At 40.9% G+C, this 26,007-nt stretch overlaps 2 protein-coding genes across 8 annotated transcripts in view; one reads left to right on the forward strand and one right to left on the reverse strand.

Annotated features, from left to right (window-relative positions):
• The first annotated feature begins 14,820 nt into the window (after window positions 1-14,820).
• Window positions 14,821-24,367, forward strand: C1QL3 (complement C1q like 3). The gene is made up of 2 exons (XM_081058104.1): window positions 14,821-15,542; window positions 21,650-24,367. The coding sequence occupies exons 1-2, from the start codon at window positions 14,955-14,957 to the stop codon at window positions 21,827-21,829; spliced, it is 768 nt and encodes a 255-aa protein (XP_080914230.1). The 5' UTR covers window positions 14,821-14,954; the 3' UTR covers window positions 21,830-24,367.
• The window catches only part of PTER (phosphotriesterase related), a 64,018-nt gene continuing 56,115 nt past the window's right edge, over window positions 18,105-26,007 (reverse strand). For 3 of the 7 annotated variants that reach the window (XM_081058048.1, XM_081058050.1, XM_081058049.1), the window contains one exon: window positions 24,067-25,313. In XM_081058048.1, the coding sequence (XP_080914174.1) occupies window positions 25,103-25,313 (211 nt within the window). In that variant the 3' untranslated portion in view covers window positions 24,067-25,102. Of the gene's footprint in view, window positions 18,490-22,483; window positions 23,451-24,066; window positions 25,314-26,007 lie in introns of those variants that run through there. The other 4 variants (XM_081058052.1, XM_081058053.1, XM_081058051.1 and 1 more) reach the window with 3 other exon arrangements.

A 26,007-nucleotide genomic window follows, 5' to 3' on the forward strand; every position in this document is an offset into this window, starting at 1 on the left:
ACCTTCCTTCTGGTTCTCGAGCATGTCAGTCTTGTTCACCTCACAGGGTCTTTTGCTAGTTGTTTCCTCAGCCTGCATTCTTTTTACGTCGCCAAAGTTTCCAGGTCTTGGCTTATATATCACTTCCTCAGGGAAGTGCTCCTTGATTACTTAACCTAAGGTAGCCCACAGGGCACTATCCCATCCCCCTGCTTTTATTATCTTCACAGAATTCCTTATTGCTTGGTACGTTTTATTTCAGTGTCTGTCATCTACTTCCTTTTCTGCCCCCTGGTCCTTGTTGTCACTGAGCCCTCACTGACCACTTATCACCATTTCCTCTGAAACCTCCTGGTCTAGGCTGCCATCTGCCCTGATCTATTGCGGCAGCTTCCTAACTGGTTATCAATAAGATACAAATGAAGATGGGTGGGAGTCCTTGAAGATGATTCCAACAATTTGTTCCTTTCAGTCCAATTTGGGTTTAATTTCATACACAAGGATTTCCCCCCCTCCACCTTTTTTCTTGAACAGTGTAGCTGTAAACACAAGGAAAAAAAAGATGAATGCCCTTCTTCCCAGAAAGATCTTTGTTTAGCATTTCAGATGTAACATCTTGGAGCTGTTAGGGTAACCACCTGAGTTGATCTCAGCTGGTATAGTTCAAAAAGGTGAACCTGAAAACAGCGAGAATTTATGAGGCAATTTAGGAAAAGATAGATTTAAAAACATTGAGTGTTCCTGGTAGATTTTGGAGCACAGGTGTACTTTCTTGTATTTGGAAAGAATTGTGAAGAGATGCTGTCCAACCCTGATGTTGGCTGATGTGTGCCAACAGCCCCTCAATTACCTCAAAGGAAATGGGCTTTTAATAGACGATTTGAGAAGTGGTGGTAGTGAGGGAGGGAATGGGGCTTTTCATGCCTCACTTTCCTGAAGGAAATAACCTCCTGTTTCTCAAAAAAACCATCACAGAGGTGAGTGAGTTGATGGTTTGGTTTTGTTTCCTGTCTTTTTGTTTTATCTTGTGTGTGTATTTTGTTTTGTGTTTGCAAGCAACAGAAACAAATGCAAACCAGCTGAAGCAAAGAAGGGGAGTTGATGACAGGGACACAGGGGTGTCTAGTGGAAACAATGGGCAGAAACAGAAATCGGCTCCAGGAAGCTCCTGGAAAGCTGTCAGGGGCCCTGTCACTGCTGCTGTCTGCCTGACTGCACGCTCTTTGGCTTTCTCTATCTTTCCTTCCTGTGCCACAAGGTGAGTGTCCAGTGCCCTCCTTCCATTGCCAGAGAATGTAAAACTTAAGTCTTGCAGCCAGAAGAGGCTGTCATGAGCCTCTTGGTGTCAATCCAAATTCCTGGGAAAAGTCGCCTTCATGGCACAGGATCCACCTCTGGCCTCTGTCTGGGGCCAAGGGGAAAGGGACAGAGACTCAAGGTACAAACTCACCTATTTCACCTCCAGGCTCTGTACCTTGTGGAGGAGAGTGAGGGGTGGGGAAGTAAGAAAATCCTCAGTGAAGAGGGGTGGTGGGGAGCTGGACTAGTGTTCCCCCAGGGCCCCACCGTGTGGATTCTCACCACTCAGTCATTAAAGATTTAATGAGCAGCTACTACAAGAGGACAGACAGGCAGGCACTGAGGACAACCCCTGCCCTCTTAGAAGCTGGGAATCAAAATAGACATGTAGGGAAATTGTCAGGAAACATGTAAGTAAGATATTTTGGGATAAAATATTCCTGGAGTACCTGCCATTTGCAAGATACTACAGATTGTTAAGGAATGGGGTACTAATAACTAGCACCTATTCTCCTTGCCCAAGTTCTAAAACAATTTAGAAATAATATAAAGCACACAGAGGCCAAAGTACTACCTTTGTTATCGATAAAGGCTAAACTGGGGAATGTAGTTTTTATCTTTAGGCAAATGGGTTTCCTTTGCTAAACCCCAGAATTAGGCAGAGGTAGCTGAGGCCAGGGGTATATAGAATGGTGTTAGAATGATATTCCAAAGTCCATTTATTCAACACCAACTCTATGCCAGACACCACTCTAGATATGGAGATATAGCAGTGAACAAAATTAAGTTTCTGCCCTTATGAGCTTGACTTTCAAGTGGGGGAAATAGACCGAAAAATAAAAAGTAATATAGTGATATATACACCTGTATTAGTTTGCTAGGGCTGCCATTGCAAATAGTATGCATTGGGTGGTTTCAATAACAGAAATATATTGTCTCCCAGTTCTGGAGGCTGGAAGTCAGAGATCAAGTTGTCAGCAGGATTCGTTTATTCTGGGGTCCACAAGGGAAGCCGCTCTCCCTGGCTTGTAGATGGTCGTCTTCTCCCTGTGTTTTTACTGGGTCTTCCCTCTGTGTGGGCCTGTGTCCTCATCTTCCCCTACGAGGACACCAGTCAGCTTGGATTAGAACCCACCCTTATCAGCTCATTTTAATTTAATCACATCTCTGAAGACCCAGTCTCCAAGGAGGAGACAATTCAGCCCATAACAGCACCATAAAGCACCATAAAGCAAAGCAAAGCAGGATTCCAGGATTTCTATGGAGGATGGAACACTGTTTCAGATAGAATGAATGATCAGGGAAGACATTGCTGAGGAAGTAAAATCTGAATAAAAGTTTTAATCAATAGTAAGTCCCTTAAAAGCTAGGGCCTTTGAAGCTATTCCTGGTGGGGGTAACATAAGAAGGATGTAGGCCTGGAAACGTGTGTGAGATATGTCAGTGGAAAGTGAGGACACATTGGGGTTATTCAGACGACCTTTTTCGGTAGTAATAGAAATTAAAGTCATAAGCAGGGTGTATGTAGGGAGGTGATAAAATGCACTTAGTGTGAAGTTAGGAATTTGGGATTTATCTTTAGACAACTGGGCTGGGAGTCCTTTGAGGACTCTAGGAAATGGGAGAAAGAGTGAACATGGTCTCTTGGGAAGAATTATGAATGAAAATGAATGTAGAATGAGTGAGGACTGGGACAGGCTGGAGGCCAGGAGATCATGCCGTAGCTATTATGAGGGTCCCAGTATGTGGTCATAAAGACCTGCTGTAGTTAGCAATTGGAGGCAGAAAAATTCAAAATTAGAGATAATTTCAAAGGAAGAATCAATCATCTGAGTCCAAATCGGAATTCCGATCTCTTAGTTACACGAAACAAGTCAGACTCATTAAGCTCCCTGGAAATGGTAACTCAGAGTATGACTCTGCCCATATCTGTAGTTCATCTGTTGCTTCCATTAAAATGCAGAAAATGCAGCCAAACTTGGGTTGCAAATGCGAAGCAGGTCTCTAGTCTCAGGAGATGGCAAGTTCCTGGCTATGCTAGTGACTGGAATTTTTATTGTTCTTCTGTCTCTCAGGCATAGCCACATGATGCCTATTGGATTGTGGGCTGACTTATGTCCCCTTCCCTCCCCAAATTCCCAGTACCTCAGAAGGTGACTAACTGCATTTGGAGACAGGACCTTTAAAGGGGTAATTAAGATAAAATGAAGCCATATGGGTGGGCTCTAATCCAATATAACTGGTACCCTTATCAAAAGAAGAGATTAGGATAGAGACACACAGAGGGAAGATGATATGAAGACACAGGGACAGAACAGCCATCTGGAAGCCAAGGGAGAGGCCTCAGAAGAAACCAATCCTGTCAATCAACACCTTGATCTCAGACTTCTAACCGGAACTGTGAGAAAATAAATTTCTGTTGTTTAAGCCACCAGGCTGTGGTACTTTGTTATGGTGGCCCTGGCAAACTACTACACCTTTCTAGTCTGATGGCCACTTCCGAGTGTGCCAGAGAGTTCCAGAACCTTCCGTGATCTTTTCCTCAGGTTTTGCTCACTGCTTATGTACAGCCTCATTGCTTTAGTTGAAGTCCACTTCTCTGGTTCTGTCCCTTCGTAGAGAAAAAGGATTCTAGTCATCCTCATCATACTGTGCTGTCCAATGCATAGCCACCAGTCACCTGTAGTTATTTAGATTTCACTTAATGAAAATTAAAAATTCAGTTTCTCTGTTGACCTAGCCACATCTCACGTGCTCAGTACCACATGTGACAAGTGACTGCCTAATTAGACAACACATAGGTAGAACATTTCCATCATTCCAGAAAGTCCTCTTAGACAGGGCTGGTATAGAAGAGAGCTTAACCCTCCCTTAAATCCCCAATAGGGCTGTATTTGTTAAGTTTCCCTCAGTGGTAAGCCACGTAAACCCACTTTAGGCAGAATAAGTAAACAAAAAAGGGTGTATAGGAAGGTGGTGGTGGTCCTTATTGGGAGCTATAAATTTCCCACAGGATTAGAAGGACAGTTGAGAGAAACATGGGCAGCAGGCGTTTCTGGGCCTTTCTTCTATGGAGCTGTCAGTTTCCCCATGGTTGTATTCTTCAACTGAAAAATCAGGAAAAAGAATCTGAAATGGCCCATTTTGAGACGAGGTTCTCATATGTGGCTGAAAAAGAAATGGCAGTAGGATCCCAGAGGACAAAATGGCCACAGGATGTCCACCCCGGTGTCTTCCCAATGATCTCAGAGAACAGGAAATCACTCTGAGGGGGGTCACCAGCTTAGTCAGGGTCCACTGCTCTGGATAATGGTATCTCTTTAGTGGATGATCCAGAACCTTTAATTGCATATTAAGCATTGTATTATTTTGATCTTTACTTTTAGTAGTGCAAATAAACAGCCCTCAGACCTAAGGCCTTTCCTTCCAAAGCAACCATCTCATGTACTTTAATCAATTCCTGTTGCCAAAATCAGCCATGATATCTTGCTGAAGCCCACAATTTTACATCAGGGAGAAAAATCCTGTAATTTTCCACTTTCGTGAATGGTTGTCCCTAAAAGAGTTTTCTAACTTCAATCTTGTACATTTCATTTAATCAGTACACAGATACCTGAATCATGCTGTAACACTGAGCTCTATGATTGAAGCTAAATTCCACACAAAGACTTCAAATCCCTTTAAAATATGCTCTCTACCATAAAGAGGCCACTTCATTGCAGATAATTCAGTTTAGATGGAACTCTCTCTTACTTTAAATTTAAAAAAATATTACACAAACAGATCATTAAAATAATTCCATCTGTGTTTAAAACTTAAATTACTAATGATTCCAAAATTAATAATCAGGAAACAAAGGGGGGAGTGTATTAAGTAGATGACAGCAAAAATGTATCTCCTGACCGACAAAACAGTGCAGATTTTAATTTGGGATTGTCTCACTCCCAGCTATCCATTCATAGTGCACGTCCATCAGGTTCCTGATGAATATGAAGGACCATAGTTTATCATGTCACCGGAGAACTGACTAAGGATTTCAACAGATTTTTGAGTTGGTCAAAGGAAGTGGCGGGTACCTGTATAGTGAATCTTCACTCTTCTGCTCACTCCTCCCTATTGCTTATTTCCAGTGGCACTGATAATACTGTAATTGTCATTGCAAAGGGATTCTAATGCTACAGTTACACACCTATTGCTTCAAAGTCTCTCTGTGACCATGAAGAAACTTAAATGCTGAGCTTCACTGTGCTGCCATACTTGAAACTTCATTTATTCTAAGAAAGCTGGTATGGAAAACCCTCAAAGAAAGAAATTGTCTCCCTTATTGGGACTCTCTTTTACTAGTTTAAACCACCTAGATTTATTCTTGTGTTTTTATCTTCTTGGCTCCATTTCTGTTTTTGTCCTGAAGTAGTATTTATTTTTCCTCTTTTGTATTATGTACTGTTGATCACTTTGTAAGAGCAGTTTGACTTTTTTTTTTTTTTTTTTTTTTTTTTTTTTTTTTTTTTTTTTTGCTGGTGGATAAGTGTTACCTTTTGAATGGTTTCTGGTCTCAGGTATTAATGTACCCATCACAGGGATGGCATTACCATCCACTGAACCCATTTCAAGTTCATTTGCATTGTGCAATTCTTATTACTATATTTGCGAGCATATCTAAAAGGAGCAGAAGATCATTAAAATTGGTCCTATATTGCATGATCAAAAATCTTCAGAAAATTCATTGGCTGTCTCAGGAGTACTAAATGCTTTCATCATATACTTGTCTATATTTTTGAGATTATTACACGTACATATCCAATGACCTACTACAAACTAAATTAAGGAGTTACTAGAGCTGAAATAAATACTCTTAATTATAAGTAACCAATTAAATGTAAAGGGAGAAAAGTGATTTTTTATATTTAGAGTAAGTTGATCAGTGCTTGCAATCCACAGGGGTGCATATAACTGTTAAATTTTTATATGAGTAGCTCCTGGTGCTTATGAATATTTTTGTCAAATGGTATACGCAATCATTTTCTATTTTCAAAATTGGAGATTTAGGTGTGAGTTAGTTCACTTTCTACTTGCTAAAAGTTGTGTTTTTATAACAGAGTAGTAATACTTTTATATCTGTAGTAATTCATGAGTCAAAACATTGTAGACATCTGCCAAATGGTTTAACTTTTTTTTTTCTATAGCTAATCCCATTTGACCGATCTGTTCAAATTACGTACTAAAAAGCAACAGAAATGTGGAATTTGTTTGCAGTTGTTTTCACCAAGCTTCATCCCTCTAGTAAGACCCTTTACTGCACTTTTGATTTTTATTTGAAAGTGAGTTGTTACCTCTGGTTTAAACTCCACTCTCTGCTTTTTACCCCATTCATTCCATCCTTGCTGACTGTGTATTTTCTGGAAGTGGCATTTGCCCCTTATTCAACTTGGCTTTCTTTGAAGGAATTTCAAGACCTACTAGGGTTGGTAAGCGGAATTAGATTTGGGCTACTGGGAAGTTAAAGAGGACTTGTGGCAATTTATGCAGAGCCTGGCATCCCGCGCTTAAGTAATTCTGCTTTCTGGTCATGCGGCCAGTGAGGAAGGTATTGTTTCTGGCCAGAGTGGTGACACGCTCTGAGCAGGGGCTGAAGGAAGGTGACTTAAATGCTATGAATGCGATGGTTTGGGGATAGGAGGGGCTGGAGGGAGAGGAAATGGACAGCAAAGTCCAGTTCTCTTCTTGCATGTTTTAAATTAAATTAAATTGAACATATTAATGAGAAGATAATAGAAGCGACTTATCTAGAGAATTCATTCTAACTAGTGCAGTCAAACAGTAGATAACAGATTAGATTAGGGCCTTCTCAGCTTGTTATGAATTTCTTAAGGAAGAGTTAATTTTATAGTTTAGACCTCATGAATGATTTTCTATGAGAACCACACTTGTCCTAAAACTCCTTTTAATTAGCTTCTATTTTTTTTTCACTTTTCTGTTCAAGGCCTTAAAGAAAAAGAAAGTCCCTGTGAATGCCACCCTCAGTCCTGGGTGAAATGGGCAAAGAGAGCCAATCAGTGGTCTATGTAATTCTAGAATAAATGTTCACATGTACTATGGTGCCAAAATCATGTTCTGGGGTTTTGACGAAGAAACCGTCATGGGTGGTCCATATTGGGCTCTCTTTATCTGGCTATTAAGGTCTTCTGCCCACCCACAAAAAACAAACAAATCCTTAAGAAGAAATGTAAAAGAAGTCTCATATGTAGATGTAGATATAGATTTACCTAGGTAGATATAGATATTTGGGAATCAAGACATATTTGAAAATATATACACATCCAAGTATAAATGCATGATGGCAGCCATTGTATAATAGAAAAGTTCGGACGGTCCTCTAACTTAGCCAATAGCTTTAAATTTTCCTTTGTGAAAATTAATAAGAGTGGCCACTGATCGTAACATAAGCAATTTGGCTTCTATTCCCGCCTCTGTGAAGTTGTTGAATGACTGGATTGGTCCAGACAAGGCAGTGGCAGGAAGGCGGAAACACCCAGAATGATTAGCATCGATGGAGTGGCTCACAGCTCGGAATATTCCTGTCTGCTGATGAGCGTTAGAAAAGCCTGAGTGAAGCCACAGAAACTTGGTGGATATTGACAAGTAGGAGGATGACTACTTAGACCTTGAGATATACTGGAAAAATAAAACCACAAAACTCTGACCAAATAGGACCAATGTTACTGACTTTCTCCACTTTCTGTGGCCAAAGATAATTAATTAAATTATAGATTGTTACAACTACTTTCAATGGGAAACACTGAAGTAAGTATACAATTATTTATGTGAAGCATACAACACTGGTTAATTTTGTCTCATTTATTCTTTTTACAAATCTAAACTACCTCCACAATTTATTTTTAGGATCATGGTTTCCAATTACATCTAATTTGCATAGTTTCAGGCTATCCCTAAGAGATTGCCTCCATTAGGGAAAAGCTGACGTATCTGTTCGCCTACAAAAACCCAAGGGACACAATATTTATTCACAGGACATATTGTTCATATTTGAAAGTGAGTTGCTCTGGGTTATACTCACGTAGAGGTGGGGCTGAGTGCAACTTTCACTTGGCATTCATGCCTCCTGCAGCCTTAGAACCAGATTCTAGAAAATGAGCTGCTCTTGGCATAGTCTGGCTTTCTGTAACGTCACCTCTCAGAATGCATGTGCTTTAGATTTTTTAAGACAAAACAAATCAGGCAAAACAATAAAATGATCACAATTCTTATCACTGTCTTCGCAGTTGATCTGTCTGTTGCATAGCTTCTGAGCTGCGTCCCTGTAACATATCTTTCTCTTGAAGTTCCTTACAGTCTAATGGCAGCTGCTTTTAATTTCTTGGATTCTCCCATCTACCTTGTATGACTGAGTTATCGTGACCATAGAGTAGTCCTCCCGTGATCCAAGGGGGATATATCCTGAGACACCCCCCCCGTTGGAGACCTGAAACCATGAACCGTACCAAACCCTAGCTCTACTATGTTTTTTTCTGTGCATACCTACGCATGTAAAGTTTAATTTATAAGTTAGGTACCATAAGAGAGTAACAACAATAAATAACAAAATAGAACAGTTATAACAAAATACTATACTAAAAGTTATATGACTGTGAGCCCTCTCTCTTTCAAAATATCTTACCGTACTGTACTCACTCTTATTCTTATGATGAGGTGAGATGATACAGTGCTTTCGTGAAGAGATGAAGTGAGGTGAATGACATAGGTATTGTGACATGCCTTAGGCTACTATAAGAGACACTTGAACACAAGCACTGCAATACCATGACAGTCGATCTGATAACTGAGACAGTTCCTAAGTGACTAACGGGTGGGGAGAATCTACAGCGTGGAGATGTTGGACAAAGGGATGATTCGTGTCCTGGGTGGGACAGAGCGGGTTGGTGTGAGATTTCATAGTGCTACCCAGAATGGCGTGCAATTTAAACCTTAATAGTTTATTTCCAGAAGTTTCCATTTAATATTTTCGGACCACAGTTGACCTCCTGTAACTGAAAGTGCAGGAAGGAAAACCTTGAGTAAGAGGGGACCACTGCAGCTCAGAGGACTTGCCAATCTCTTATATTAAGTAGGGACAAATGACCAAACATTCAACCCATGGCAAGCAAATATAAAATATCATTTCCATACTAGAGATTTCATCCTTCTTTTGATTGGTATAGCAAGAATTTGAGACCAACTTGAAGCCATATATTGTAACAGAGTCTTATGTAATGTGCTAGTTACCATCTCCATCTGGCTATTTGATAATTTTCTGACAACACACTTGCCACACTAGCTTTCCAACTCCCTATCTTCTATGGAGAGTTTTGTGTTGAAATTTCCCCACTGAGTGTGGTTGTGACTTAGTCTCCTTCAGAGTGATTGCTCTTCTGGCTGACTATGCAAAGAGCCCTCTCTGGTGTGTTTGCTTCGTTGAAAGTTGTCATCGACAGGAACAGTTCTGAATAACTACTTCAGTGCTTCTTAAATATGCTTGCAACTTGTTGACTTGGGGAGCTTTTCAGAGGACGGAACAAGTTCCAATGCTTCTTATTGGGTTCTATATATGAAACTGTGTCTATCAGACTGCAGTGAATTGAAATGACCTTGCTAGGAAACTCTGTTTTCTTTCTTTGGAGGAGGGTAAAGCGATCCCTATTTTGAGTTTTGTTTGACGTTTTATATTATACACATAGTCAACTCTCCTGGACAACTTTTGTATTCTTTCTAGTTTTGTCTAAATTTGTAATACTTATTGTTCATTTGATGCTATTTGTCTTAAATCTGACCCTTTAGCTTTAGCTTCCTTACTTAGCCTTGTGTTCTACTATCCAATTCATAAACATATACACTACTCAGTAGTCCTACAATATGCTAAGATGAATGTTGACATTTCTTGGACTCTCTTATGCATTGAGTGTCATTGTAATAATATGCCTTAACTCATTTAATCTTCACAACAGCCCTGTGATTTAGTTATTAGCATTATTCCCAATTTATAGAAAAGAAAATTAAGTATCAGGGAGACTTCGTAACTTTCATAGCTACTAAATGAGGAAGGCAGAATTCAAATTAAGATCCATCTTATTGCAAAGCTTCAAGTTATGATCCCATAACACCCAGCCGACCCTTTTTGCCAGGAAATCTACAATTCTTCAGTCAAAGGGGGTGTTTGTTCTGAAATACAATTTGGAGACCCAGAAATTATAGAAAAATAGGTGATCCAGTCTCAATTTTTTACATTTTTAAATCTATTTCTCTAGATAGCCCTTGGGTTGGTTATTTTTTTTTTTCCTGTTGTAAGAAATGCTATTTCTGTTTAAGTGCTGCTGGAGTTGGAAATCATTGTCATGACTAAATTTTTTTATTTTTTATTTTTTTGCCTAGGAAGAGCCCAGTGTAGGGCTATTCTGCCAGTGGGTGCTCAGTAAAGATTAATGGATGGCCATGCACGGTTGTGTGGGAGTCATGTGCGTAGGATCTGCTCAATTCTCCAAGAGAGACAGAAAGCATGTGGGGAAGGTAAAAATCATAGGATTGTCACCCAATTCAGATCTTGGGTTTCTTTGTTTGACTTTATTGTTTAAGGGTCTCCAAGGTCCAGGTGCAGAAGAAATGGGAATATGGAGCCTGGTGTTTTCTTGAGAAATGATTGGGAAGTGCTGTGAAAATTAGATTTCAGTGTCTACTTCCAAAATTAATATCAACTAGGAGAGAAAACTTGGTTCTCTGATGAGGACTGAAGAGAGTCAAATATATTTTTTTAATCGACACATTTTCTATTATTATATACATATAAAGATGATGAGTAATATGCCATATCAGATGGTGTATTCAAACTGTCAGAATCAGGGCTGAAGCGTGAGTAACTTTCCAGAGAGATTTAAGCAGTGGAAAGTGGCAGTAACCAGCCATAAATTTATCTACTACCCAGGCATCCCTGTAAATCTTGGAGGAACAAAAAAGTTCCTCCCAAATTACAAGGTGGGGCATTTCTAGAAGAAAGGATGGAACCAATCATTTCAATGTCACTGAAAAACCAAATGTCTACACACTGCCTGGGTGTGTGCACTCAGTAGCACTGGGGTCAGCCATGGACCTGGGAGATAATGAATGATGACTTCTGAGCACCTTTCCAAATCTCAGGAGAACTGTAAGGCGTTAGAGCCCTCACTAGCAAAGTCTAGCTTTGCTTTGGCATCTGAGAACATGGAAAGAGGGAGCCCTCCATTACTGGGACCAGTACTGTAGGTCTCAATCTGGATGGGACGTGTTTATACTACAGTGTAGAGGAAAGGTACAGGCATACCTCATAGATATTGTGGGTTTTTGTTCCAGACCACCACAATGAAATGAATATTGTAATAAAGCAAGGCACACAAATTTATTGGTTTCCCAGTGCATATGAAAGTTCTGTTTGCATTATACTATAGTCTATTAAATGTGCAATAGCATATCTAAATTATATATATATATATATACATATATATATATATATACACACACCTTACCTAAAACTACATCATTCCTAAAACATACTAACCATCATCTGAACCTTCAGTGAGTGGTAATCTTCTAGTTGGCAGTTGTCACAAACCTTCAATGTGTACAAAACACAATTGACCTGTGAAGTGCAATCAGATGAGTTGTGCTGTACTGGCGCTGGATGGCCCTGATTCTGCTCACACCTCTGTGTCGCCGTCTCAGCCTCGTTAAAGTGAGCAGGTGGAGACTAGCTTTCTGGGGTCGATTCCAACACTACCATTTCATGTCATCTGTGACGGGTTTCTCTACGAGATGGGAATTCTTCAATGGGGAAACACATGTACCTTGAGGTTTTCGATGACAATGGATTTGTACAATTCTACCTTTAAAAAAAAAAACACCTCTGTTTTTATCTCCCACTAAACTCTCTTGAGCTATAAAGGGGTTTTATGAAGTTTGATAATTTGGTGTATGAGAGAAGAGTTTATTTCATTAATACGGTACTACCCTCTATTGCTGGCACCACACTTTACTTTTATTTTTCCCCAAAAGGTGACTTTTGAGAAGCAATCCAGAAGGTGTATTAGGAAATAGGCATTGTGGCCAGGAGAGAACTTACTTGCAGCTTAAACATATGAAAATAAGGTAGCTCCTATGAATGGAAGTATTGTGAAATATATGTGTAATTATGCCCAAGATATAGACGCACATTTATAAATAATAAAATTGAAGGGTTTGAGAAGTAGGAAGGACTGTTGGCAGTAGCAGGAGCATCTCAGCAGCCAGGCGGAGAGATAACATGGAGACCTGGGCCGGACTTAGTCATACTGCCTGACTCTCAGGGTTGATTCTCCCAGGAAAGACCTGAAGGAGCTGCTGACATTTCTCTTCAAAGAATCAATGAATCTTTGTTTCCTTCAGCCTGCTCATTTGACCTTATTTAGTTTTGAAACAGAGAAGAAGGAAATAAAGAATGAGACCAGTGGGGTGGGGTGGGGGTAGGCAGAAAGAACAGAGAAGGAGGTGTCGTGCTGTTGATCCCACAGATAAGATCATCACCCGGGATGTTAGGGTTTGCTTGCTGTAGTCTTATTTGTTTCTGCTTCTCATTTCACATTCTCGCCCTGATGTAATAAGTCACCATCTTCCCAGCCATCATCCTCGTATTGACAAGCAAATGTCACCCATGTTTGATTGACATCCATTGCTCCTGAATGCAAAAGTATGATTTACGAATCAATTCTACTTGTTTATTTCAAGCTGTTCTTGTGTGTCTTGTGTATGTGTTTGTGGGATAACTTGCTTAATATCTACTCGGGGGGCTTTTCATTAATATTATAAACCCAGGCTGTTCTTTCTCCTGCACTCCCACTGCAAATGGGGCTCTTCTTTCTCAAATTTTTTCTACTTCCCCCATCCCCCAACATACAGGTAGGAAATGGGCTATGGAGCTTATAGGACTTGCCACATCTTAGGAAAAGATCTTGTCCAGTACTTGGTAAATGTTGCTTGCTTTATCTTAAGACTTTTGAAGGCATTTTGACAAGCGATAATTTCTCATGCAGGCAGCACCTTTAAGTAAACGCAACTTGAGGTCAATGGCTGTAGCTCCTGAAAGGTTGCTAGAATGTTAAGCCTGTAAGTGGAGTACAGATGTGTACATTCACCACTTACAGCATTTGTAAAAAGAACCATACTCCTTCCTTCCCTTATGCGTTTGGCATTTTCATTTAAAATCATGGAACTATCCTTTGGCTTTTCAACACACCTTACTGCTCTTTGGATAACATCTTACTTCATTTTAGAAGGCTGGAGAGGAAAACCACAGGTTAAAAAAAAAATCCCATCTACCATCTGGAATATTCTAAAGGGCCTTCCTTATGTTAAAAGTGTCATTTTGAAAAACACCTGAAGCACTGATTGTGGGTGAGCGTGTAGAGAAATATTGTCAACCAAGCCACCCTCCTTTCAACCTTCTCCACCTTCCAACTGGCGCTGCTGGCAGTGGGGACATAGGGGACTTAGGTGTGACCCTTGTGTCCTGAAGGCTACTGCACATTTGTCTCCCTCCCCCGCCCCCCCCATGTATGTCTAGAGAGAGCCCTGCCATCGCCTGGGTTCAGCAAGGGAGTATTCAGGATCTCACTGTTCATCCATTTGCAGAGAGGAAAAAGAGAGAGAGAGAGAGAAAGAGAGAGAGGCCGAAAAAAAAAAATCCCACATTGTCAGAGTAATGCCAAACTCTCTCTGAGTGGGATGAGCAGAGCAGATGCTGCAATGAGGTGCCAAAGCGGCTCCCCTTCCTCTGTGCCTTGGGTGCCTATAAATTGCTCCGGCGCGCGTTTTCAGCCTCCTCTTCTCCTGGCAGGTGGTACCCAGGCAGAATTCTGCGTTCAGTCTCGCTCTCGCTCGGTTCCCGGCGGTGAGGCACTCGCCGCTGCTCGCTAGCTCCTCCGCTGCAGCCCGGGGTCTCCCAGAGCTACCCTGTCCTCTGCTCCACGCACGGGGGTGGCTGGCCCCAGCTTGCGCCTCCCGTGCGGGTCTTTGGGGGTGCGCATCTATTAGAGTTGTGGTGGTTGCAAAAGAGGAAGAAAAAAAAGGCAGAGGAAGGGCCAACAGAGCGAGGGAAAGAAGAGGAGAAGGAAACAGAAAAAGGCAACTTCAGACGGAAAGTTGGTGCGAACTGGCGCAGTCTGCAAAAACCGAAAAGTCGATCGCAGGCGACGGCATAAAAGTGTGAGCGGCCCGAGTGAGCGCTAGAGGCGGCTGCTGGCTTTGCCCTCCTGGTGGTGGGTGGCCACCGGGAGCCACAGGTGCGAAGGGGCTCCTGGGCTCCCAGGAGGCGAGAGGGTGCCCTGCGCACCCCTCCCCCAGCCTCCACCCCCAGCTTGGGACTTCAGATCAAGTCACTTGGCATCCGAGCTCCCTCCCCAGCCGCAGCCTCAGCGGGGGGAGCAGGAGCAGCTGAGGAGCGGCCAGCGCGCACCCGCCCAGGGGAGTTGGGGTTCGCAGGGGGTTGTTTTCGGCTCTGAAGAGGTCCCCGCCCAACCTTCAAAATTTTGTCCAAAAGCAGACAAGAGGATCGCCCCGCGCTGAGCCGGCTGGTGGGCAGCAGGAGGCGCCTGATCGCCGCCGGGGCGCTGGGGGTGGTGATGGTGCTGCTGTTGGTCATCCTCATCCCGGTGCTGGTGAGCTCTGCCGGCACGTCGGCGCACTACGAGATGTTGGGCACCTGCCGCATGGTCTGCGACCCCTACGGGGGCACCAAGGTGCCCAGCACCGCCGCCACTCCGGACCGCGGCCTCATGCAGTCCCTGCCCACCTTCATCCAGGGCCCCAAAGGCGAGGCCGGCAGGCCGGGGAAGGCGGGCCCACGGGGGCCCCCCGGTGAGCCCGGGCCACCGGGCCCCGTGGGTCCCCCGGGCGAGAAGGGCGAGCCCGGCCGCCAAGGCCTGCCGGGCCCGCCGGGGGCGCCCGGCCTGAACGCGGCCGGGGCCATCAGCGCTGCCACCTACAGCACGGTGCCTAAGATCGCCTTCTACGCCGGCCTCAAGCGGCAGCACGAAGGCTACGAGGTGCTCAAGTTCGACGACGTGGTCACCAACCTGGGCAACCACTACGACCCCACCACGGGCAAGTTCACCTGCTCTATCCCGGGCATCTACTTCTTTACCTACCACGTCCTGATGCGCGGAGGGGATGGCACCAGCATGTGGGCTGATCTCTGCAAAAACAACCAGGTGAGTGCGGGCAGGCCCCGGGGAGGGCGGGGAAGGAACGCGGGAAGGTGCAGGGAGAGGGAGGAGACCCCGGAAATGGGGTGGGAGCCCTGGGAGGAAGGGCGCGGCAGCCGGGCTCCCGGGAGCAATGCGGAGGAGGACGCTGTTCCTCCACCTGGGGAGGCGGACGTCCTAAGCCAGAGAGGGCTCCCGGCGCCCAGAGAGCGCGGCTCGGAGGCGAGGACCTACATTCGTGCGCGCGAGGAAAAGCTAGACCCTCCAGGGACCAGAGCCAGGACGAGGTCCCCTGCACAGCTCGTGTGCGTGGAAGTCCGAGAGCAGGACGCTACCCCGGCTGTGGGATCCGCGACAGCTCCGAGAGGCTCTCCAGCTTTGGCGGGAATGGGAGGGCTGGGAGTGTCTGGAATGGGCGTGCCAGGGTAACAGACCCAAACCCGGGGAGAAAGACAAGGGCTCCAGCGAGAAAGAGAGGCCCCGAAGGAGCGAGTCCAAGCAGGACCTTGGGACCTGCAGTCGCACGGTCCCAGCAGTGTCTCAGACCTGGAAACCCACGGAGAGTCAAATTCAGGGCACAAACTCCGGTTCAGTTTTCAACGGAAGCAGGAGGAGAGGTAAAGAGTGCTGACAACAAAAGGGAAAGTTGACACTCACGAGTTGACACCGGAAAACAGGCTCCCAAGCACAGAACTCAGACTTCGCTTACTGGAGTAGGTTCTAGGACGCACAGGCAGGTGGCAAGAAGGGCAAGAAGCCGAGCCCAGCCCTGCAGGTAAGGGCCTCCGGCCGAGCCCCAGGGCACCTGCGTGAGAGCGCCAGCTTTTGCTCGCACGCCCGGCGGCGGCCTTGGCCTTGACTATGAAGTAGCCTCAGGTTAGCCCCGGGCCAGGAGTTTTGCCCTCTCGAGCTAGTCAGTGCTGCCACAAGTGCCACAGGGCTACAGTTTTATGCAGGGGACCCTTTCCTGTTTGCTTGAAAAACTCGCGGTCATTGCAAAACCCAGGTGTGTGATTTCTTAGAAGAGGAAAATAATATTTCTAATGCCTAAAAGTGTGATTTGACCCTCTGCCCACCCTGAATCAGCAGCCTCTGGGGGCAGAGTTCTTGTAGCCTGAAGTCTGTAGTCTGGGCTGAGTTCTTGGGCTGGAACTTTGCTTACTGAGTAGCACAGGCGTGGCTCTCCACCCTGCCATTGCCAACTTTAATTTAAGGGGCTCTTGGGCTTCAGGTCACTAGCCCCTTGAATTCACAACTTTTTAGGTATAACACGGGTTTCTATTAAGCAGCATTAAAGCTGGATTTCTTCCAAAGACCTAATTCAGTGTCAGAATTCTTTCAAAAGTGAAAGACAAATATTCTGAATGTACGAGTGCTAGAAAGGGCAAAAAAATCCTGTCCTGTCCCTTCTCCTTCCTACCACTCCTTCCTTCTAAAGAAATTTAGAAGTAGTAAGTCCTCAGGACTGGTGGAACAAAAGAGGAAAAGTGGCCACCAGGAGGCACTGATAGGGTTGTTTATTACAGTTATTATGCATGAAAATAATATTAAGATAAATAAAAATTAGTCACAGAGCACTGGGATAGTTATAGGTAAATGGATAAAAAGGGTATGACTCACTGTACCAATAGAGAGAGGTATTGTGTCACACTTACAAAATGGTTTATGAACAGCCCCTTAGCAGGCAGCGATGAGGTGCCTATTTATTTACAATTTGGCTCTCTTCTGACTCAAAGGTTAGGTCTGGAAAATATTGTAACGCTGAAAAGATTGTTTTTTGAGGTATCCATTAAAATGGAATAAGATTCGAGTTTTATCAGCCAATGTATAAAAGTATTCACATCTTTAAATATCTAGAAATTACAGTTGCATAAAAAAACAGGGAACAATACATTTAAATTAGTTTAAACATTTACGTCTAGACTGCTAAGCCCAGGTATGTCACATTGATTCCGAGATCCCCCTCCCACATACGTGTTCTGTGTGCATTTTGTTTTTAAATGAGCTCATTGTTTGGAGTGTAGACTGCTCCTTTGTATCATCCCAGCCTGTACATTCTTTGAGGATCAGGAAAAAAGAACAAGGCAGACTATCTGACCTTAAATGTATAATGCTTTCCATTGGCATTCTTAATCTGCTACTCTGCAAAGGTGTGCAACAAGTAATTCAGAAAAAATAAATATCGTAGCAAATAGTGTATTTTCAAGTTCCCCATAGGCTATTTGGGGGAATGGTTATTACAATATTACTATTAAGGAATTTTATCTCTAGTATAGAACCATTTTGTGGAGTCTGGTCTGCAGGCAGTTGCAAAGGAGAAATCTTATAAAATCTTTCTTTATTACTATTAACTAAATAGTTTATCCTTGATTTTCAATTATGCTCTTCTCTCATCATTCTTAGAATGGCAGTTTCCCCCTCTGAGCTGACCTAATTTGTTTTCATAAAACAGAAACTCAGAGATCCATGTCAGTGTAATGCTCTGTGGTTTAAGTGGATTTGAGCAGCACAAAAATTAAACTAAAAATGCAGTTCACTCTAGAATAGAGGAATGCTTTTGGACAGTTACCATATGAGAACCATTTTATTTATGCTTCGCGTTAACGCAGGATCACAGATGGAAACATCAAAGACCAGTAAATTAACATGATGCACCACTTAACCTTTTGTTTATGATTCCACAGAAGTACAATGAAAATGAAATTATGAGAACATCAGTAGCAATTAATTCAATTAGCAAATGTTACCATAAATATTGTCTCTAATGATAAACCCTCACTAATATGATAATGCTAAAGCTACACAACCTATTACATTGTCACAAACATATCACTGAAAGCAATGTGGTTCTCAAATTCCTCCTGAAACCATCAACCTAAATTTAATCTTACCATTTGCTGAGAGCCCATGATAGTGCGTATGAAAGGTAAAAACTGGATTCAAATAGCCTTACCTAGAAACAGGAAATATTTTAATGTGTTTGTATACTTTTAGCAGAAAACCTGAATAAAAAATATTGCTATTGGAATACAGTCACTATAAACTACTATAATAAGCCACTATAATAAAAACTAAAACTAGCTCAAGATTAGAACTATATAATAATTAAAGACCAATTTTTACTCTAAGAATGTATTAGTTATAGCACTAGTGAACAAGAGATACAAGTATATTGTAAACAGTGAATAGTTTGTAGGTTGATATTCTTTTGTTAGCAAGATGAGTAAAATGTCAAATTCGTTATCTTTTTAGGGGCCATGAAACATGCACTAAAAATCAAGCAGGATCTAAATACTTAACTTATGATATGAAAATATATTAGCATACATTTAGATAGAAATGGGTATATCGAGCTAAGGAAAGGATGCTTCATATTTCCAGAGAAAATACTGAAATCAGTGTACACGCAGGAACCTGAAAATAGCCTCCAGGTGGTTGCGTTACCTCCCTCAATAGTTTGATGGCTTAAAGGGAGAATCACTGGAAGTCACTGAGGTGGAGACTAGAGCTTGAAATTTCAAGTTCTATTATAGCTTTAGAGTATGAGCAGGTGAGCAGGCATACCAAAGTCATGCAAAGTTACTGGAATATGGCAGTTACTTAATGAGGATAGTCTTACGGTACAGTATAGGTGAAAATCTTAGAGAATCACTTTCATTTCAAAAGCAATCACACTGGCTTTATCCAACAAAGGAAGTGAGAACCGTAAGGGAAACTTCCAGTCTGTGGGATCCCACTAATGCCATTCACAGGTTTTTGTGGTTACCACTACTGAACAGAAATGGTGATGTTGACATGGTTTTGTGGTTATACCCTACAGAATAAAGACTACATTATACATATTTTTAAGATTATTGTCTCTAAATCAAGTGATTTTAATGAGTCCTTGTTTCCAAATGCCTTCATATAGAAAACAGTGTTAAAACATAATACCCATAGAACATATACTAAATGCCTGAAGCACTAAATACAATGTGTCTGGTTTATGAATAATAGCTGAAAATATATTATGGATTGACGATATTTTGCTAATTTGACTAATTACTATTTTGTATTTAAATTTTTCTCACCCATTAAAAATCCACACATAAAAAAAATGTATCAGGTCATAATAGCACTGGCCTCCTTGTAGATTTTTTTGCCCTGGGAATTAATGACTAAATGAAATTAATGAATCAAAGCACTCAACTCCGACAAATTGTGATTAATTCCTAGGAAATATTATGACATGAAATTGTATTATTACTTAATAGTCAAAAATGATCACCTCACTAAATTGGTGCGTCCATTTGAGTCAGTGCTTCTGAACGTAATTGAACAGTATATTGCTTTCATTATATTAGTGTCAATTAGCCCGGTGTTAAACAATGCTAAATCCTGTAAGTCCTTTTCTCCTTTTGCTATATGATATCCAGAAAGAAATTTTTAAAATACTACTCAAATTACTTGACAAGTTCAGCAGTGTCAAAGAGCCTTCTCCTTTTTTAACATCTCAGCATTCACGTGAGAACATACCACATGAAACTTTAATTTGAAAAACCTATCATTTACGTTTTGAAAGACATGCATGGAAATTTTTGACTGATGTCTCATTTCCCTCATTTTGCCAAGTGATAAAATCTGGCATATTGTACCCCAGCTCATGCATTATTGCATAGTGCAGGTTTATAAAACCACTAAATCACTTGCTATGTTATTCAGGGAAATATCGTTAGACGGGAACAGAAACAAGCCACCAACTAGAAGATGTTTTACTGAAATAAATCAAATACAAGTCTGCCGACTGGCAAGTTTTTTCCAAGGCAGAATCAAAATATAGCTCCATGGACATGAAGCCTAATTTGAGTTGAGGATATGACAGAATGTCCACGTTACTTGGTATGATAGGCAATTTGGCTGTCTGCAAATGTCTATCAACTCGCTAATGAGATCACAGGCTCAACATGAGTGGATTTATAAGGAAGCTCCATCTTCAGAGCAAACCCCACGTTAAGAATCACTGCAATATAAAAGGGTGGTCAATGAGATCATTCAAAACTTCTAGCAATTGGAGAGACCTCAAATCATGGAAATTTAGCTCCTTCTATAGCTTTTAGATATGTTGAAATTAAGTTATTTAAATGCTCACATCACAATTAAGTGATAAAAAGGCACAGCTAGGGGGAAAAAACACACAAACCTCTAAAAAGTTGGGTGATATAGCCAAAGATGTTTATATAAGTTAACCTATAGTAAAAGGGGCTTTGCTTGAATGAGATTTTGAAAGCCCCAAATCAAGAGGCTTTTTTTCCTTTTTTCCTTCCTATATAGCAGAGTTAGAGGAGTGGTATTTCTCTGAGTCTGTACCTACTGTGGGTCTCAATCTTCCAATAACGTGAGAACTACCTGAAGTTTCGACTGAAGTTATGTAGTCATCAACACCTGGTTAGAATATCGCTATTTGGCTTAAATTAAAATGCAAACATTTTCTTACTATAATATTATTTCCACTTAATGAAGGGATTGTGTATAGAGATGCAAGCAGTAGGACCAGTAGTGATTTAGGAAGAGAATCCATTGATAGGCATTGTTTATAACATGTCATATGAGGAGACTGCTGGAAAGATCCTCACAAAAGCACTGTTTTCTCCTTTCCACTCCCCCTTTCCAATAACAGTTGAAACGGTTACAGAAATGTCCTCGTAGAGCTCTGAGGCCAAGGACTGTTCTGTGCTCAATTCTGGGTGATGGCAGCGCATCGGCTTCTGCTGCTGTGTGACTGGCAAAACTCACTTAACATAGACTGGCAAAGAAGAAAACTTGAGAAAACTGTGTGTTTTTTTTTTGTCTTCTGGTGCAGCTATTTTACTTAACATAGCCTTCATAGGTGAACATCAAATTTTTTATAAAATAAAAACTACACATTTTATATATTAAAACTGCTAAAATGCAATGCTATAATCAAACAGCAACATCAACAACATCACGGACAAAGGACCTTTCGTTGGGCTCACTTCATTCATTCCTTACAAACGCCTTGTGAGATAGGCTCTATAGATGAAGAAATGAGTCTGGGAATATAAGTGCTTGAGAATGCTCTCTGACAGATTCTAATTCTCGTCTGTTCCACGTAGGTGCGTGCCAGTGCGATTGCCCAAGATGCTGATCAGAATTACGACTACGCCAGCAACAGCGTGGTCCTGCATTTGGAGCCAGGAGATGAAGTGTACATCAAATTAGATGGCGGGAAAGCCCACGGCGGAAACAACAACAAATACAGCACATTTTCTGGATTTATTATTTACGCTGACTGATAGTGCAGACACTAAGTTTAGGATTCTGAGTTTGGACACTGGATTCGTGGGGCTAACGTCAGTGCATCAAGGATCCCAGGGGAATGCCAGTTGTGGGGCACCTCAGTTGTGTATAGGTGGGGCATTCGAATGCTACCTGACTCACATCTGTATACTTGGAAACACGATGTAACAAAAAAAAAAATATTAAAAGCAAGATAAGCAGATGTGTGATCCACTACCACCAAAGCAAATACTCCTTATTGTAAGTGTCCATGTGAATGAAATCCTATATAGGTCACAAATTTTTATAGAAAAATCTAAGACACTGAATTATTTCTTCAATATATATGATCCTTTGGTGTACCGTGATCCTGCTGCTCTTCCCATGTCAGCTTTGGTTCTTGTGAGTGTACCTACTTATTATACTTGGAGTCCGACATCCATAGTGTGTGGGAGAGGAATGATTTTACCCTGCAGAAGGTCTCACTGAAATGATGCTGCTGGTCCCCAAAGAAATGGTTTGCCTTGTACTCTTGTTAACTTTAGAGCTAGACCTGGGAAGGATTCAACTTCAAGCCTTAACCTGGAATTTTCTGGATGTGAGGGAATTCCCAAGCCTGTGCTCATTTTCCCGTTTTCTTTTTCTTAGGAACTTTCTTTTCTTTCTTTTCTGGTGATAATCTTTAACAACGGAGGTTGAAATTGTATCATAGGATTACCCTATAAGTGTGAGAACTTGTAATTATGTACGGTATTTAGAAAATCCCCTATGTGTCCATTTTGTCAATAGAATGCATTTAGATCTACGTGGGAAGTCAGAGAAATTTATTCTGTAGTGTTAAATCAGGCTGAAGCTTTTGCCTTCTTTGGAACAGAAGATTATTCATAACCCAATGCACAGAGGTTTAATTTGAGCTACTGCATGAATCACCAAGAGGACACTAAGTTAGGCCTTCAAATAGTTACTGTACGCCGTGGCCTGAGGTTATTCCAAAACAAACAATTTCCCATACAACCAGTATGACAACAAAGTGTATATATTTTATACAAATACCTGCTACATGTATGTGTGTGTGCATATATATGTACACACATACACACACATATACACATATATATGTTAGATGAAATATAATATGTATATGGCTTCAGCCCATAGGCACAGTGGCTGGTATAGCCTCAAAAATTTAACTTAAATAAAAATGTACATGTATACACACATACCAACACACACAAATTATTTGATTTTGGATTGAAATATATTTTGGATGACAAAAAATATAGAGAATAGCAAAACTATTTAAATGACTTTTCTTTTAAGAATTATCCAAAAAATTAAATTTTATTAGGTTAAAATGCTCTATACATCACATGTCTGTAAATTAAGACTATGGCTTCTCTATTACCCTCTGCCAATCAATACTTTTCACTGCATTCTGTGGCCGATGGTTAATATTAGAACTGCTGAAACAAAGTGGCTCTTCTTTCCAATGTTTATGAATTATATGCATTTGCGTTATCAATTTTTCCTTTTTTTTCTCAGGTGGATTGAAGCTGACAGGAAAGTAGATTTTGAGAGTAGTACTGCAAATCTGTTCTCTCTGGTTAAAATACACTGCCAAAAGTCATCTCTTTAAATCTAAGAAAAAAATTAAAAATGCATTTTGATAGATCCTAACTAACCGACAACTTCCCCTATTACAATGAAAAATCTGTTCCCCTCTCCGCTGCCTTTGAAGACTCTTTGACAAGTCGATTTCAAAAACAGAGATTTAAAAATCTGCTTGTTTTAGTGGTGAAGGATTTTGCATTTTTTCATTTAAAAGAATTAGTCTGTTCTCCTGGCTCATTTCTCTTGAGTTCTTTCTGTTCTGATACACAGGAAGCTTGATCATCTTTGATCCTCAGAAATATTTTTTATTTAGCAAACCTCACCTTTCCAAAAGAGTTATGCATGGTGTTCCCAACGGAAGGTCCTGTTTGCTTGGTTTAAATGCCTTTGTCTGAGTAACTGTCATGATTCATATGGACAAAAACACTTAGCCCATTCACCAAGAATAACGACTAATTCTATTTGGCCTTTCTAATATGTAAGATAACTCATAAAGGACTTGCAATGGACTTTTTTTCTATTTAACAGTATATACTTATTAAAGAAGAATTGATAATAAGGGTTTGGAGATTTTTTTTTTTTTTAACAACAGAGTGAAGATTCAGGCAAAAGATTAATTTACAAACAGCAGTGCACATCAATGGAGAGTTTTAACTAAGAGCTTTTAAAAAGGCTTTATTTACACAAAACATCAGGGCTGTATACTTTTTAAAGAGTAGGCCCTAGAATCAGACTGTCATTTCTAATAGCTATGATCTTTTCTTCAGATAAATAAGCATTATTTTCTCTGTTTAGGCCCAAAGAAAAACAAATAAAAGGTAAAGGAAATAAAGAGAATATATATATAAGGCAAACATTTTTCTTTTTTTTGCATTATACATTATTAATTAAATTGTGGCCTTTGTTATTATAAATGTAATGATTCATTAAACTATATTATGTAATATATTTTGACTTTTATGGTTGAATTTTTATAATTCAGTACTATATATGTGTCTGTGCCCCTTTATACTAATATTTCAAAATGCAACAAAATTTAGAGTAAAAATGGGTACCAGAAAGCCACAGGCAACACAGTTGATTTATTACAAGTATATATAGATGGGTGGACAGCATATAATTAACCTTCCACGATATTTGTAACATTGTGAATTAGTTGGTAATTGTCTTACAGTATCTGTTGGAAAAAAAAGTCTCAAAATTTAACTTCCCTTGCCGCAGAAGCTCTTTTAAAGTGCCATATTATTCATTAAACATTAATTAAAGAACAGCAGGATAATTAGTAGGATCATCAATATTACAAGAAACATTAGATTGCTCCAGAAGGGGGTAATTTAACTAGAAACACTTTAAATTTTCTCAAGTAGTGCAGCTGACAGATTAAGAAAACAAAACAAACTCTACTAAAGGGATATAGACTGTAAATCATTGTTTGGAAATAGGTACTTCTGTATTTATTTTGTTAAGGCAAAGCAATAGGGCTCAGTGAGGCTCACTAACTCCCTAAAGATGCCGATGTAATAACCAGTTTCTGAGAAGGCAAAACTCCTAATTCTCATCAAAGGGAAATGATCCATCATTAGTCCTACTTAGCTCTGATTAATGTCTCACAGTGGGTTTGAAATCACTGTGAATGTTCTCTTTAAGCTTTATACACAAGGTGTGAATTCATAACCATCCTATTTGAAAGTTAGCCATTGCTTAGGGTTCTCTATTAGTATCTTATCAAGTGTGTTCTCAGTTATACCTCTAAGCAACATTTTAGGAACAATGTTGGTGAGTATGTGAGAATAGCCGTGACCTCCATATTTCATCAGCCGATGCTTCGTGTGTATGTCATGTGCCATCAGAATTCGATCTTCATAGCCCTCATCCACCAGAAGACGCACCCTATGAATAAATGTTAACTCATTATATGGCATTTGTCTCACATTTACAATTCTCAAGGTGCTTTAAACTTCTTACTCATAAACCTGTTGTGCTCATCATATGGCATGTGTACTGGGAGACCCTTAATAAATATTGTGTGCTGATGGTAAAGATATTACTGCATTGTGGTAGGAACCTGATCTTTATTCCATGCACACAGAAACTTGTAGCCTGTGATATTTATAACAATGCCTGGCAATACCGCATAAAAGATAGCTTCTAACAGGAGGTGTCTATTTGAATGAATGGCATTTCACTAAATAACTTTGTTCTGCATTTGCAGCCAGCTCTCCACTCTGAAATGCCTCTCGTAGTGGGCCCATTTTTCAGATCTCATTTTCTCTCCTTTTTTTCTAGCAAATAACATCAATGACTATTTGTGAACAAAATGGGAAACAAAAGGAATCTTCGTACAAGTGAAAAATTCTAGGAGTAAAGTCAGTTGGTTTGAAAGTGAAGGCCACACTGATAAGCTAGACAGTCATTTTTAAAAGGTCAGCAACAGTCCCTTTGTATTTTGAGCATTTGTCTCTTGAAGTCTGTGGGAACTTGGACTTACTCTTGGAGCATTCGGTTGACCCATAAAAATTTACTCTCCCTTCCTTCCATTTCAACAAGATTGTTATAAATAATGAGCCGCTTCTTTAAATTTGTC

Source organism: Rhinolophus hipposideros (assembly GCF_964194185.1).
Source record: "Rhinolophus hipposideros genome assembly, chromosome: 1".
In the NCBI taxonomy this organism is placed as follows: domain Eukaryota; kingdom Metazoa; phylum Chordata; class Mammalia; order Chiroptera; family Rhinolophidae; genus Rhinolophus; species Rhinolophus hipposideros.

What these genes read in the sequence shown, in the direction of transcription:
- C1QL3 (XM_081058104.1), top strand. Translation starts at nt 14,955, where the DNA reads ATGGTGCTGCTGTTGGTCATCCTCATCCCGGTGCTGGTGAGCTCTGCC. An exon ending in ATCTCTGCAAAAACAACCAG is followed by an intron (nt 15,543 to 21,649) that starts GTGAGTGCGGGC and finishes TGTTCCACGTAG; the next exon opens with GTGCGTGCCAGTGCGATTGC.